Genomic DNA, 14,296 nt, shown 5'->3' on the forward strand with positions numbered 1-14,296 from the left:
AACCCTGCTTTCTGCCTTCCCTCCGGGATGCAGACAAGACCCACACCCATGCTCTGCCTCCCCTGGCCTGGTCACCTCCCAGGTGCCTTTGCCATACAATTTAGTTCTTGATTCCACACTGTCAAGTGTCTTGGCAATTATATCACGGATGTTAGTCTTGCCTTGGCTAGGAGAAGCTCCTGGAGAGGCACTGTTCCTTGATAATAGCTCCTGTCATCATGCTTTGCTCATAGCAGGTACTCAGCTGATACACATTTGCCTTTATATCAAGTCTTTCCCTGTGAGGGGGAGGAGCAGACTCGGGCAACCAACCCACCGCAGGCCAGGCTCTGAGCTGAGGGGTGGCCCTCTGGCTTCCCTGAAGCATCGTGCAAGGCAGTGACGTCAACAATGCATTCCATGCAAATGCCCAAGCTCTGGAAGGTCCCTCTGGCCTCTCCTAGCCCTTGTAAATTCAGTTTCTTTGGCATTCCCTTCTTCCCCAATCCCTCCACACTACCCCTCATCAATTTAATTTGAGGCATTTGTGAAAGGGATATTTTCTTCTCTCCATCCCTGCTGCAGAGCACAGTACCTGGCATTTAAAATCATAAAATCTGTGGGGCTCCCCACGTGTGAGGGCAGACGGGTCAGGAGATGCCATGGACCCCGCCCCTGGGGAGGCTCATGCCTCCCTAGCTGGAGCTTGGAACAGACTCACGGCCCCCAAAGTGAGTTCAATGGCTGAGGTGACATACTCTGCCCAGGGGGCCTCATAACCCAATTCAGACTACTCTCCCCCGTCCTCTTAAAAAAAAAAAAAATCATCAAGACTCACTGGATGAATGAATGAATTGCTGGGTTAACAGGAGGGTGAGTAGGTGGGTGGGGGAATGAAGGAGTGAAGAGCTGCCAGGAGTGTCCTAGAATGGTGCCTTCCAGAGGACAGAGATTCCTGTTTGTCTAAGACCCACGTCTTAGGGTCCACAGGGTGAATTTTTTTCAAAATCATTTTCAAAAATTTGTAACTTAGAAACTAGAATATTTATAAATCAAGTTATGGCAAGACACTTCTAAGTGTAACTCTACAATTTAGTACCCACAAACATACTTATTTATACCTGGTTCCTAGGTAATAAATTTCTGAGATGTTCAGTGTTTTTTATTCACCACCTGTTTAGAGGGCCATTACTTCCCTCAATTGAAAGCAAAATATGTCTGCCATTACCATCAATATTCTTTAACCTTGAACTTGAAGGAAGCTTTTAAAGAAAAAAAGCTGGGAGAGCTTTAAGATCCCATGCAATTTCTCAACCTTAGCGGCATGTTTCAATTACCTGGGGAGGCATTTAAAAGTCTTGATGCCCAGGCTGCACCTCCAATCTATATTACATTATAAACTGGAAATGGGACCCAAGCATCAGTATTTTTTTTCTTTTCTAAAAAAGGCCTGTTTTTCCTTTTTTTAAAAATATTTTTCACTCTTTTCTTCTTTTCCTTTGGTTTGGCATCCATATTTTTAAAGCTCCCCCAAGTGATTCCCATGTGTGGTCGAGGCGGAAAATCACTGCTTTAATCCACATGTAGCTAAGACCGTTGAAAGAACACTGTGCAAACGTGAGGGTTTTACGTTCTCTGCAGGAGTCAGCTCGGAAACTGACCCATGTCTCATTCTGATCCCTCCCAACAGGTCCTTCTTCCTTTACACTTCTGTCTTGGCGATCATGGATGGCTCATGGTTATGTCCACGAGGATCCACCTTCAGCTGAAATGGGTTATCATTTCGTGATACTCTAGCATGTTGTGAAAGCTGTAGTTTTTCACTCATGAACTTTGAACTGAACTACTGTGCCTACAAGAAGTTTCAGGGCTTGGGTGCCTGGGTGGCTCAGTGGGTTAAGCGACTGCCTTCGGCTCAGGTCATGATCCTGGAGTCCCGGGATCGAGTCCCGCATCAGGCTCCCTGCTCAGCAGGGAGTCTGCTTCTCCCTCTGACCCTCCCCCCTCTCATGTGCTCTCTCTCTCTCTCAAATAAATAAATAAAATCTTAAAAAAAAAAAAAAGTTTCAGGGCTTGAGAAAAGCAGATAGTTGAAATAAATCACAAGGAGGTTGCAAACCAGCCTGAACCAGAGCTGGCCATTCCCCACCAAATCATAGAAATGTTGAGAAAGGAAAAGCTGTCTATGAACACCCCACCCTAAATCTGTGAACGTGCTTCCCCCCACTCCCGTCCTTTTGCACTCTGACCTGTTGACCCAGTAAAACCCCCAGCCCATTTCCTGGGCAGAGCTTGCGCCCTGGTGCTCCCCCACTGCGGTAGATTTGCAAAGCGCTTGCCTTCAACCTCACTAGTCTTCATGTCTGCTTTACCAGCTTGGTTTCTGAGCTAGGCCATCGCACCGGATCGCTTGGGAAAACAGTGTCTGGGGATGCCCACCCAGAGAGGATCTTTTCCGGGAAGCTAGCGCTCGCTGGTACAGGGAGGACACAGAGGGTTGAGCCAAAAGACTTTCACACACACCACCGGTGGGTTGCAGTTATGTATTCAGTTTCCTAGGGACTTGAGTACCACGGGCCATTGGGAAGAGGAGGAGGAACACTGGAAAAGCTGCCTGGCTGGAGTACGGGATTTCCACTAAGTCATGGGCTCCTACGCTTTACAAGATCATCTTTCTACAGGAAAATCGGCTCCCGCAGGGATAGCACGGGCTACAGGGGTCACAGGGGTTGCAGGGATTGCAGGGGCTGCAGGGGCTGCAGGGGCTGCAGGGGCTGCAGGGGTTGCAAGGGTTGCAGGGAGACGTGCAGGGGTAGCATGGAGACTCGATCTTCACGCAGCTGCCCAGCCCGTAGGAGTACGTCACGTCCTTCTCATCCACGCACGGCGGCAGGCTGAACTCTTTGCAGATGTTCATGTAGCTGTACTTTTTCGACCCGAGGCAGTCGTACCTGTTCTCCCGCTCGGCCGACACGCACACCTTGCCGTCCTTCACCCGAACTTTGACTTGATCAGGCTCAAAGCCGCACACGTTTACTGATCCTAAAATGTTACTGCTACAGCAAGAGGAGGCCAGAATTCTATTTGTGGTTCTCCTCAGTCTGGAATTGAGAAAAAGGAGAGCATCTCAGACACAGATCTCAGACACAGCTTGAGAAACAATAGTTTGATCTCTATTTTTTTGTGACTATTGTTTTTTAAGTAAGCCCTCGACCGACTTGGGGCTTGAAACTCACGACCCCAAGATCAAGAGTCACATGCTCTAGCCAGCCAGGCGCCTGATCTCTTTTTTTTTTTTAAATAGCAAACGTAAACACTAGTCATTGTGGAAAGCCAAACTCTACAGAATTGTATAAAGTGAAAAATGAGAGTCCTCCCATGTAAATCGCACTCTCCCACACGTAAACCTCTGCCAACAGCAGACAGCTGCTTGGCCTTGCAGATCTTTCTCTTGCATTTGAGTCCCAGGTCCTTCTCTTATTAATTGTGGAAACTTGCCTCAGTTTCCTCATCTGTAAAATGGAAATAATAACAGCACCTCCATCATAAGGCTCTTGGAAGATTAGATGGGATTAGTTTTGCTTAATGCCGTCCTCGACACGTTAAAAATCTTGCTCAGTTATTACTGTGATCATTATTACTACTATTAAATGTGGACTCAAGCCTTTTTTTTAAGGGGATCCAACTAATATACCATTTAAAATCTGCGTGTTAAAGACGTCTGTCAGCCTCAGAACCCAGCCCCGCTACCCACAAGACTGGTGACACCACTGGGCCATCCCACAGACCTGGCCTGAAAGCTTCATCAACCAATGACAAGGCCAAAGTGCCCCAGCTCAGCTCTGCCCACCCCCCGGGGGCCTGCCTCTTTCTGCTGCGGTGAGTCCGCTCCAAACTCGGGATGGCGGGCACCAGCAGGGACAGTCCTCTGGGAGGGGCCGTGAGCTGGATCCAGGTCCTCCCAGCTTGCAAGGGCTGATGGTGCCCATCACTAGCCACCTCCCATCCACTGACTTGCTGTTGATAGCTCGAAATCTATCATGGTGGGGTTATTTACACTATGGAAATTGGAAAACATTACAAATCCGGGCTTTTTCCCTCCTCCTCTCTCCCCAGCCCCGCACTGCTAGTCGGTAACTACCACTGTCTGCAGCCCCTGGAGCAGCGAACTCAGGTCCCCCATGGTTTTTACAGCGTTGCTCTTGCTACCGCTCGGCAGTCCTGTGTGAACCCTTCATAGTAAACAAATACCGTTGGCGGCTCTCGCTGATGGAACACCTGCAGTGTATGGGGGGTAGGAAAGCCATATGCCTCAGAGCACAGGTTCAGAGCCAGAGTTTTTAGGTTCAAATGGTGGCTCTGCCACGTGGATAAGTTACTTAGCTTCTCTGTGCCTCAGTTTCCTCATCTGTAAAATTGGAACAATAATAGTAGCTACTTCTAGGATTGTGAGGTTTAAATTAATGAATGAAAAGTATTTATAGTAGTGCTTGGCCCACAGGTTGAGCAGCCTGGCGTTAGTCCTACATGCTTTGGCCTTCCTTAGGGTCCATTTTTTTTTTTTTTTTCTATTTGTTGATCCTTCCAAAGACAACCTAATATTCTGAAATGGTCTTTTTATCCCTTAACGGGGAAAAAAAAAATCTGTGTTCTAAGAGACAGTCCTGGCAAATCTTCTTGCATCTTTTGGCCTCCAAAGGAAGGTCTTGGGAGTGTGCGATTTCTAGAACCTCTTCCAGTTTGACAAATCTAAACTTCGCAACTGGATGGTCAGTTTGAGATACCTTTTTAATTCTTTCCTTTTATGCTGAATTTTGTTTATACTCTTCTTTTTGTTATATAAGTTATACGAGTTCATTGCAGAAAACTTAGAAAATATACAGATAAGCAAAAAGATGGAATATTTTGTAAAAAAAACAAACAAACCCATAATCCTATATAGCATATAACATTTTGGTGTTAGATTTTCTTCTCTGTGTGTGTTTTGTACATACATATGTAGATTCTTACGTGTGTTCTTATGAAATCATGCTATACATACTGCCTTGAATCTGTATTTTTCACTTGATGACCCCTAACATAATTGGTTTAACAAGTGTGAGCCCTTATACGGAAGGTTACAAATCAAGGCCCTTAAGAGGCTAATTGCAAATGATTAAATGGAATAATCTCCTAGCAGACACCGAGGCCAACAGAAACAACGGTGCAAGGCACCCAGAGGACTGTAACAGTCAGCCAGCTTCCTTTCCACGTCCAGCCCCAAGGAACGTGGGCTGCCCGGGGCACAGATATCTCTCATGCCCGGAGTGTGCCAGGATACCCACAGGCCATACTAAGGACAAAGGAAGAGAACTGGACTTCTAAAAAAAATCTTCATATCTGTGGAACAAAACAAACAGGAGAAAACGCACTCTGTCTTCCCTGGATGGACCGAGAATAGCTCCCAAAGATGCCGCGTGTCCTCTCTGGATGGACCAGGGCCTGGAAGCCTGAGCAGCCAAAGCCGAGAGCAGAACAGAGAGCAGAATGGGTGCACCTGGATCTCTCAAGAACCTCCCACGGTGTGGACATGGGCTGAGAATGAAAGTTCTTCTGTTCAGCTCAGACCTTCCCATTGGAGATGAAAACCTCAAACCCTGCCGTAAAGGGGGCTGGGCCTCACAAAAGAGGACCACGGAGCCCAAGCGGGATTGCTAGGCCCCCTCACTACTGCCTTACTGATTCCATCAAAGGCCTCCTGCCCTTCACAGGAGATGGATCTGGGAGCCAGTTCTACAAGCCAAAGCCAGCTTCCAGATCCTTCTCCTCCTGTCAGCAGTCTAAGTCTCCGTGTGCAATTGCGTGTGTTGTCGTTGTTCTTGTGGCTCAGGTCCCCCTCTTCCTCTGGCCCTGTCCCTCGGGCCCCTTTGCCCCTGCAGCAGCTGCACAGAGGTCTCACCAATGAGAGTCTTCGGGAAATTGCCTAAAAAGTTTTGGCCAAGTTAGGTGTCTTCTTCCTTTTGCTTCTTGGTCAGGGGTTATCAGTGGGGATGTGTGGGTTTCGGAGAAATTGCAGGAGCCACATTTTATTCATCAGCTATAACTCTGAACTTGCAACTTGACTCCTGTCTGGCGATGTACCTATTACCCCGCAAGGGAATTTCCATGGCTCCATGGTGTTCTGGGCAAAGGGAGATTGCCTTCTGTAGTTGTTATCATGAGGGAGGAGCTGGAGTGCAGTTAATGTAGGGCAATCAGCCCCTTGGTTCGTTGCAGAAGCTTCCCAGAGAAGCTGAGGGAAAAGCGAGTGGCTGACGGTGTCTGGGGGTGCCAGCCCTCCTCCCTTCTGCAGCGTGCGACCAAGCTCCTGAAAGTGACACATCCTGCCCCCCTACCCCCCACCCCTACCCCCCAACCCCCGGCAACGATGAGCTATGTAGTCAGCCCTTTTCACAAAGATATGAATGAGGTCCAGCCTGGTGCTAAATAAAATAATGAAGATGTCAAAAAGGTCTATCTCTACCCAGGAGCAAAGGGAAATGTGCCTGCCTGTAGCTGTCCTTGGAGTACTTTGCTTTTTCTCCTAATTGTAGACCCCTTCCAAAGACCCACTAAACCCCATTCCTCCTGTCCAACTCATCTTTCACTTTCTCTTCTTTTTTCTCCCTCTTCCCCTTTCCTGCCCTGTCTCTCTCCTGACTTCTGTTTGATACGAAGAGTAGCAAATGCAGGTGCATCAGAGTCCCCGGCGGTGCTTGTTAGAGCACAGGTGGCTTCGCCCCGCCCCCAGAGTTTCCAATTCGGTGGGCCCACGGAGGAGCCAAGAATTTGCATTTCTAACGCGTTCCAGGTGATGCTGGTCCAGAGCCCACTCTGTGAGAACCACTGGCCCGGTGGTTAAGCACGTGGATTCCAGACTCAGGCAAACCTGGCTTTAAGTCCCGGCTCTTCCAACTCCTAGTGGTCAAGAACAGTGCTCCTGAATCTGTTTCATCCTCTCTAAGACAGCCAAGATGTTGCAAGGACCAAATGAAGATGGAATGTGGCACCTACTGAATGAAAACTCAATAACGGGTAAGTCTCTTTATCAGGCTGGACCTGGCTCCGCCATACTCAGATTCCCCTGAAGCCTGAGGCTTTGAGTCACCAAGCTCCAAGTCCTGTATCATTAACCAGTAAGGTCAAGCCAAATAATAGATAGGCTTTTGGCTTAGATGGGCGGCCATTCCTACCCCTGCCCTGCTGGGGGGACTGGGCTCCTAACCTGGGGGTAGGAAAGGATTAGGAGGAGAAAGGAACAGGGGGCCACACTCGCTTCCCCTCTTGCAGGGATGCTGGGGGAGAGAGAGCTATGCCCTGCCCTGTGGGTCAGAGCTTGGAAGGGTGGAGAGATTTCCTGAGGGCTTAGACCTGGGGAGGTACTCCTAGATCCCCCTGAGGCTGATAGTCCTCAGCCAGACCAAGTAAGAGTGAGTCAGTGAAAACCTTAGTCTTAGAGTGTGAAGGAGAACAAGGAAAGAGAGGAGAGGGCAGATTTTTGAAGTTTGCAGAAGATGGTGCCCCTCCAGTGTGGGGATTTTTAAGGGAATTTCTCACTGTGATTCAGACCAACCGTAGATAGTTGGGTGAGTGAAGGGAAGCGCAGTCTCAGTCTGAGTTTCCAGGTATTAAGAAGTAAAGGGTGTGGGCGCCTGGGTGGCTCAGTCGATTAAGCGACTGCCTTCGGCTCAGGTCATGATCCTGGAGTCCCAGGATCGAGTCCCGCATCGGGCTCCCTGCTCGGCGGGGAGTCTGCTTCTCCCTCTGACCCTCCTCCCTCTCATGCTCTCTGTCTCTCATTCTCTCTCTCTCAAATAAATAAATAAAATCTTTAAAAAAAAAAAAAAGAAAAGAAAATGGACCTACAGCTAGTCTAAAAACACACACATACCTCAGTCAGGTAACATACACTCAGGAATGCTCAAGCAACGTAGGGGAGAAATGTCAGCCAAGCCTTCTTACCAGTCATTAAAAGAGCAGGTTGACTCTCACTCACACAGCAAAACAATTCCAATGGGGCTGGGGCAGCTATAGACCAGGGAATTTTCCCGCTGGAAAAAGAACCTCAGGATAATACAACCTGGCATCTGAAAGGACATGTCCTACCTAACCAAACTGGTCGCCTTCTTTAAAGGGGTAGAAGGTCGTGTGAATATGATTTCTAAACTCGCAAAGCCTTGGGCAAGGTTTCACACCAAAGGTTGTTTAAAAAAATTGAATCACCATGCTGTTTCTGGATCTATTTCGTCATGGGTTGGGAGCTAGGTGAGAGATAAGGAAAAAGAGGCATTTCATTGGAAGAAAAAATACTAACAGTAGGAGTCTTCTGGGACTGGGGCTAGATGGGGGCTTAACATTTTCATCCATGGTCAGGAAAACTGAATATTTAGGTTTGCAGGTGATACTAAGCCCTCCTGGATGGTGAAATGTCAAGCTGTCAGAAATCGAGCATAGGAGGGTTTCACAAGACGGTATGAATGGGAAGAGAGTGGCTGGGAGGAGACACAAGAGAGTAAGCCCGAGGTCTTTTCCCGGATGGACTCAGCGGTATCAGTTCAGAGACGCGGGAATTCGTGTAAAAACACCACCAACTTCATATACTGCCTCAGGCAGAGGAAAAAAGATATCAGCAAAAACCCAGACATTGTCGAGGAAAATATCACATCCCATAGAAAGCACTGTCTCTTATATACACCCTACAGCTGAGAATTCAGCTTGAGGTTGTGTCTACCGCATGCCAAGAAATAGGGACTCCTGGAGCTGGTGGAGGGTGCCCAGAGGGTGAAGAACAGAGAGGCATTCTTCTGGGAGGGTCTGGAGAGGAGGGACAGCCAGGAGACAAAGTCTGGAAGGACTTGAATCAAGGGTATTCAAGGATTCAGAGACACAGGGACAGTGGATACAGGCCTGCTCCCAAGTAACCCTCCATGTAGACCAATTAAAAAAGAAATCTCTGACTCAGTGCGCAAAACTTACGTAACTTGATACTCCAAGGAGCAAAAATAAAAACTGTTTCAAATTGAGTGTAGATGAAGTTATAAGCAATAGGCCCATCCCAAACTATTCAGAGGGGTTCATTCCTGACCTTTGGTGACCGATGACTTGGACAATAGTTGTCCCATTACTTTTCTAGTGTAATATCCCAGTCACTGGTATCAAGTGTCTGTCTCTGTCTCCAACTCTTTTTCCATCCATCCACCTACCTATTTAGCTACTTACATCCCTCCCTCCCTATCTACCCATCTAATCTATTAATCTACCATGGGGATAGGAAGGATGTTGTTTAAGGATAGAAACGTGCAATGAGTAGTAAATAAGTCCCAGAGATCTAATGAACAGTATAGTGAATATAGACAATAATATTGTATTATAATCATCAGACTTGGTAAGGGACTAGAATGTAATTATTCCAACCACTAAAAAGAAATGATCATTATGGAACATGACAGAGGTGCTAATTATCACTACAATGGCAATCATAATATATAAATGTATCAAACACACTATGCACCTTAAATTTACACGGTGGCATATGTCAAGTATATTTCTTTTTTTTTTTTTTTAAGATTTTATTTATTTATTTGAGAGAGAGAATGAGAGACAGAGAGCACGAGAGGGAAGAGGGTCAGAGGGAGAAGCAGACCCCCAGCTGAGCAGGGAGTCCGATGCGGGACTCGATCCTGGGACTCCAGGATCATGACCTAAGCCGAAGGCAGTCGCCCAACCAACTGAGCCATCCAGGCGCCCTGTCAAGTATATTTCGATCAAAAAAATCTATCATCCATTTGTGCCCATCTTGTTAAAAGTAGTAGCATATCAAGTAGTTTTTCTTGCCTCTTTCATTCAATACATCAACACGTAAAAGGCTTCGTCATTCTGCTTTACATCTACCTAGTGTCCCAGTGTACGGTTTATTTGTTTATTATCATATAAATTTATTTAGCCAGAGGGCAATGCTTTCAACCATTGTTTTCATCAATTGTACCAGACTGGCTGGCAAACAGTGGAAAGTTAGAAACGGAAAGCTTTCTCCAGGCCAGCAAAGGAAATGTAATCAAACAAAATTGTAAAAAGTGGCTTTAAGGGCGCCTGGGTGGCTCAGTTGGTTAAGCGACTGCCTTCGGCTCAGGTCATGATCCTGGAGTCCCGGGATCAAGTCCCTCATCGGGCTCCCTGCTCGGCGGGGAGTCTGCTTCTCCCTCTGACCCTCCCCCCTCTCATGCTATCTCTATGTCATTCTCTCTCTCAAATAAATAAATAAAATCTTTTAAAAAAAAAAAGTGGCTTTAAAATTACCCAATTCGATCAGAGCCCTCTCAACTCTGTTCTGAACCCTGCGACCCTCGGTTCTATCGTTCCTGTTCACCACCTTTGCTGCTGCTTGAGGGGGAGGCGGACATAATGGGCCCTAGTCCAGGTGGATTTTAAGGCTGCCTGGAGTTGGGGAACGGGAGAAGGGTTTTCCTGCCAAACCCAGGGCTTGCCTCTGTTGTTCAGTTTGCTCCCCTGCTCTTAAAGTCTCTGGCAAGCATTAAGGAGTTGATCCATTGTTATTGCTTCTCTGTAGTCATTCCTGTAAGCCCGAATCTACTCAAATCACTTTACTCATAACCAGAAAAAAAAAGGTTTAGTTTGCTTCTTCCAATAGCTTTTTAACGACACCCCCTATTTCTTCCCCTCATTAAAGCCCTGCTATTTATCAAGTTGGCACTCCGGCTCTAAACCACCCACCACCTTGCCAATCACCATCATTCCACGGTCTTTTGAGCATCCCACAATTCCCGTCATGGACCCATCTACCCTTCTTCTCTTAAACCTGCGCTAAGTCATGCCAAGTCACCCGAGTCCTCATCTCCAGCCCTTTCCATCTTTGTTCCAGTGTCTACTGTTCCGTTGCCCCGCCCCGGCCACCCCTCTGCGACTCCTAAGCCTCCATACACTGACTCTAAAAACCGTAGGAAGGTCTTTTACTTGGCGAGCTCTCTCTTCTCGTCCTCTATGGCTCTAATGGCTTTCCTCTCCAGGCTTCGGAGTGACGGTCGCATACAGTAGAGCTTGACGTCACACAGGCAGCACGGGTAGAGGTCGCAGAGCCCGCAGGAGCGCGCCCGCTTGGAGTAGCAGAGGCAGTAGGGGTAGGGGTGCAGGTCACAGCAGCAGTAGGGGTGCATGTACAGGTCACACAGACACCGCGTGCACTCGTCGATGCATCGCAGCTGCCTCAGTTCTCGGTCCACCTTCTTTATGTCCCTTCTAACGCTGTCCAGAAGACAACTCAGTGCAGCCATTACAGTCCCACTGTATGGCTTTGTGAGTACCTTTGGGAAATGGCACTCAGGGGGGAAAAAATTGTTCCAAGCTCTTCTCAGAAGTTCCTTTGAAAAATAAAGGAGGCACACATGGTTCACTTACTTTAAAGCTTGGGTTCTGTGACCTCACCACCCTCCAAGTATGTCACAGTCTTCTGGTTACCGCGTGAACCGTACAGAGTCATGGTCTCCAGAGACCCTCCTTAGGTTTACAGAGCTGCTCTCAGATCCACACTAATGTTGAGATTCCATTTGCCCTGAGGCTGGGTGGGGCCCGCAAGCAATCCCAGCTCTTTGGGGTTCATGGCCATAACCTTCAATGTCCTCGGCTCGTGCATGTCCTTAGGACTGGCTAAGATCTCAGGGTAGGGGCGTGGAAGGAGCTGCCCGGCTCCTTTCTCTATGCCCTTCCGGCTCCAGCCTTGACTTGACACTTAGCCTTGCCCCTTATACTCTAGGAGTCATTCTGGCTCCTAGTCGATATGTAGAAAGCCTTCTTTCTTTCTTTTTTTTTTTTTTTTTAAGATTTTATTTATTTATTTATTTGCGAGAGAGAGAATGAGAGACAGAGAGCACGAGAGGGAGGAGGGTCAGAGGGAGAAGCAGACTCCCCGCCGAGCAGGGAGCCTGATGCGGGACTCGATCCCGGGACTCCAGGATCATGACCTGAGCCAAAGGCAGTCGCTTAACCGACTGAGCCACCCAGGTGCCCGAAAGCCTTCTTTCTTTACAGAGCTTTTGTGCGTTCTTACCAAGTCATTCTCAAGGCAGCCTGAGTCCTTGACCTTCTTAGCCCCAAGTCTCTGAGTCCTGCCCATTCTTTTTTTTTTTTAAGATTTTATTTATTTATTTGACAGACAGAGAGATAGCGAGAGAAAGCACGAGCAGGGAGTGGGGAGAGGGGGAGAGGGAGAAGCAGACTCCCCGCTGAGCAGGGAGCCCAATGTGGAACTCGATCCCAGGACCCTGGGGGCCATGACCAGAGCTGAAGGCAAATGCTTAACGGCCTGGGCCACCCAGGTGCCCACGTCCTGCCCATTCTTTGCTATCAGGCATCCTTGCTGTCCTGGAGCTTCGGTTCTGCAGCGCCCGGGGTCCTGATCTTAAGCTCCCATCTCCCAGTGCTCAGCCTCCTATCGGTCACCACCTCCCAGCATTTCATCTCCGGTCTTTTGTCCAAGACTCTAGAAGGCTTGTCCCCAAGTGCTTCTCAAGTATTGCTCCTTGATACTCTGACAGCCAACTGTCTGAAGTTGCTTAAAGCCAACTACCTGAAATCCTCACCTGGGCCAGTTTCCTGTGCTCCCAGTTAGATCAATATGCTGGACCTTGCACTCAGCCTCAGCCTTGGCTCAGGTACTTCTAGTGCTCTGGGCCAGTCCCTTCAGCCTGCTATCCAGTTCTCAAATCCCCTTTTTATGGAGTGAGGCTTGGGTACTTGAGGACAAGCAGTTGAACGTGGCACCAGAGGAGATAAGAGCTAGGTTTGAAGGGACTGGTGGGCCAACTAAGGGGTTTGAACTTTATTTTGAGCACAATGAAGAATCACTAGTTTTCTTTTCTGTTGAGAGAAGTTGAAACGTAAGTCTGATAGATATATACAGCCCCCAGCATTGTCAGGGGACAACAGTTTAGAGGTGACTTCTGCTGGAAAGAAAGGACAGCAAAGTCTGGACTAGGGATCGTGGCTGGAGGGATGCCAAGAAGGAACCAAATGGGATCCCTTCCCCTCATGTCCACTCAGACTCATCCAATCTATTCTCCACATTGCAGCCAGAGTGATTTTCATGCATAAATCTGCCACCCCGAACCCCACCCACCCTTCTCTGTCCTCTTAGAAAAAGGGCCCAAACCCTTATAAAGTGCTGAACAATAGGGCCTCTGCCTCTCTCTCCTTCTCCTCCCCCATTATTATTCCTATAATTCATTATGCTTCAGCCACAATGGCCTTTCCCAAAGTCTTACTCATTTCACCTCATTCAGGACTGGTGTGCACACTGTTCCATCTGTTTAAAAACTGAGCTCCTCACCCCATGCCCTTGATCTGGTAGTCGTTAACTCCTGAGGCATTCTTTAGATCTCCTCTTAAATGTCCCTTCCTCAGAGAAGCCTTCCTGGTCCCCCCCCCCCCCCCGCCCGCAACAAAGCATTTATAAGTACATATTCCTTTCATAACATCATTTGTCTGTTTCCCCAACTAGGCTGTAAGCTCTATGAAGAAGGGACCTTGTCTATTTTTGCTCACCATTAGATACCTGGTGCAATGCCTGGAGCATAATAGGGCTTAAAACTTATTCACTGAGTGAACAAATGAGTGAATTAAACCGAACTTAGTGAACAGAATGAGGATGAAGTAGGGAGGAATCCGTAATGACTCCTAGGTTTCTAGCTTGGCAGAATGGTTGCCATTGACTGAGGAAGAAGAGTAAGTTTGGGGGATATGCTAAATATGAGGTATTACTGACGACTTTAAGTGGAAATGTTGAATAGCCTGCAGATAAGTGGGTCTGGAACTCAAAAGAAAACTGGGCCAGAGATACAAATTCAGGAGCCACAAGTCCATACACTGTTGGAACCCTGGAGTGGACAAGATCCTTCAGGAGAAGGAATAGATTGAGAAAAGAAGAGGGCTCAGGTACAATCCCAAGGAACAATAACAAGAAATGGAGGTAGTGAAGGAGCTCATGATTACTCATTGAAGGAGTAATCAGAGAGGTGAGAGCCTCCTACACTAAAGTCTCTTGTGACTAGACCAAGCCTAGTATTTCCCAGTGTTCCCCAGCCATGACCTAGGGGGCCCCTTTCTGTGCAGATGAAGTATCTTAGTAAAGAAAATAAGTTTCCCTGGAGCTATTAGAATGGGAGGCTGGCCCCTGGCTCACATGGGATATGGTAAAGCAAAAGTGAATCATCCTCCTCTATAGACAAATGCTTACGTCTCTCAAGAGTGATCCCACCCAATTCTGAGGAGTGAACTTGGTTAATAGGAA

The 14,296-nt window shown here is 47.7% G+C and overlaps 1 protein-coding gene across 1 annotated transcript; it reads right to left on the reverse strand.

The window, feature by feature from the left end:
• Nucleotides 1-2,513: 2,513 nt before the first annotated feature.
• Nucleotides 2,514-11,341, reverse strand: ODF1 (outer dense fiber of sperm tails 1). The gene is made up of 2 exons (XM_045899197.2): nt 10,969-11,341; nt 2,514-3,080 (listed from the first exon to the last, which is right to left on the reverse strand). Exons 1-2 carry the CDS (start codon nt 11,283-11,285, stop codon nt 2,639-2,641), a joined length of 759 nt encoding a protein of 252 aa, XP_045755153.1. The 5' UTR covers nt 11,286-11,341; the 3' UTR covers nt 2,514-2,638.
• Between the last annotated feature and the right edge of the window lie 2,955 nt (nt 11,342-14,296).

This window comes from Mirounga angustirostris, unplaced genomic scaffold, assembly GCF_029215605.1.
Source record: "Mirounga angustirostris isolate CCGP_5_RB_7025 unplaced genomic scaffold, mMirAng1.0.hap1 SCAF_4, whole genome shotgun sequence".
Lineage (NCBI taxonomy): Eukaryota > Metazoa > Chordata > Mammalia > Carnivora > Phocidae > Mirounga > Mirounga angustirostris.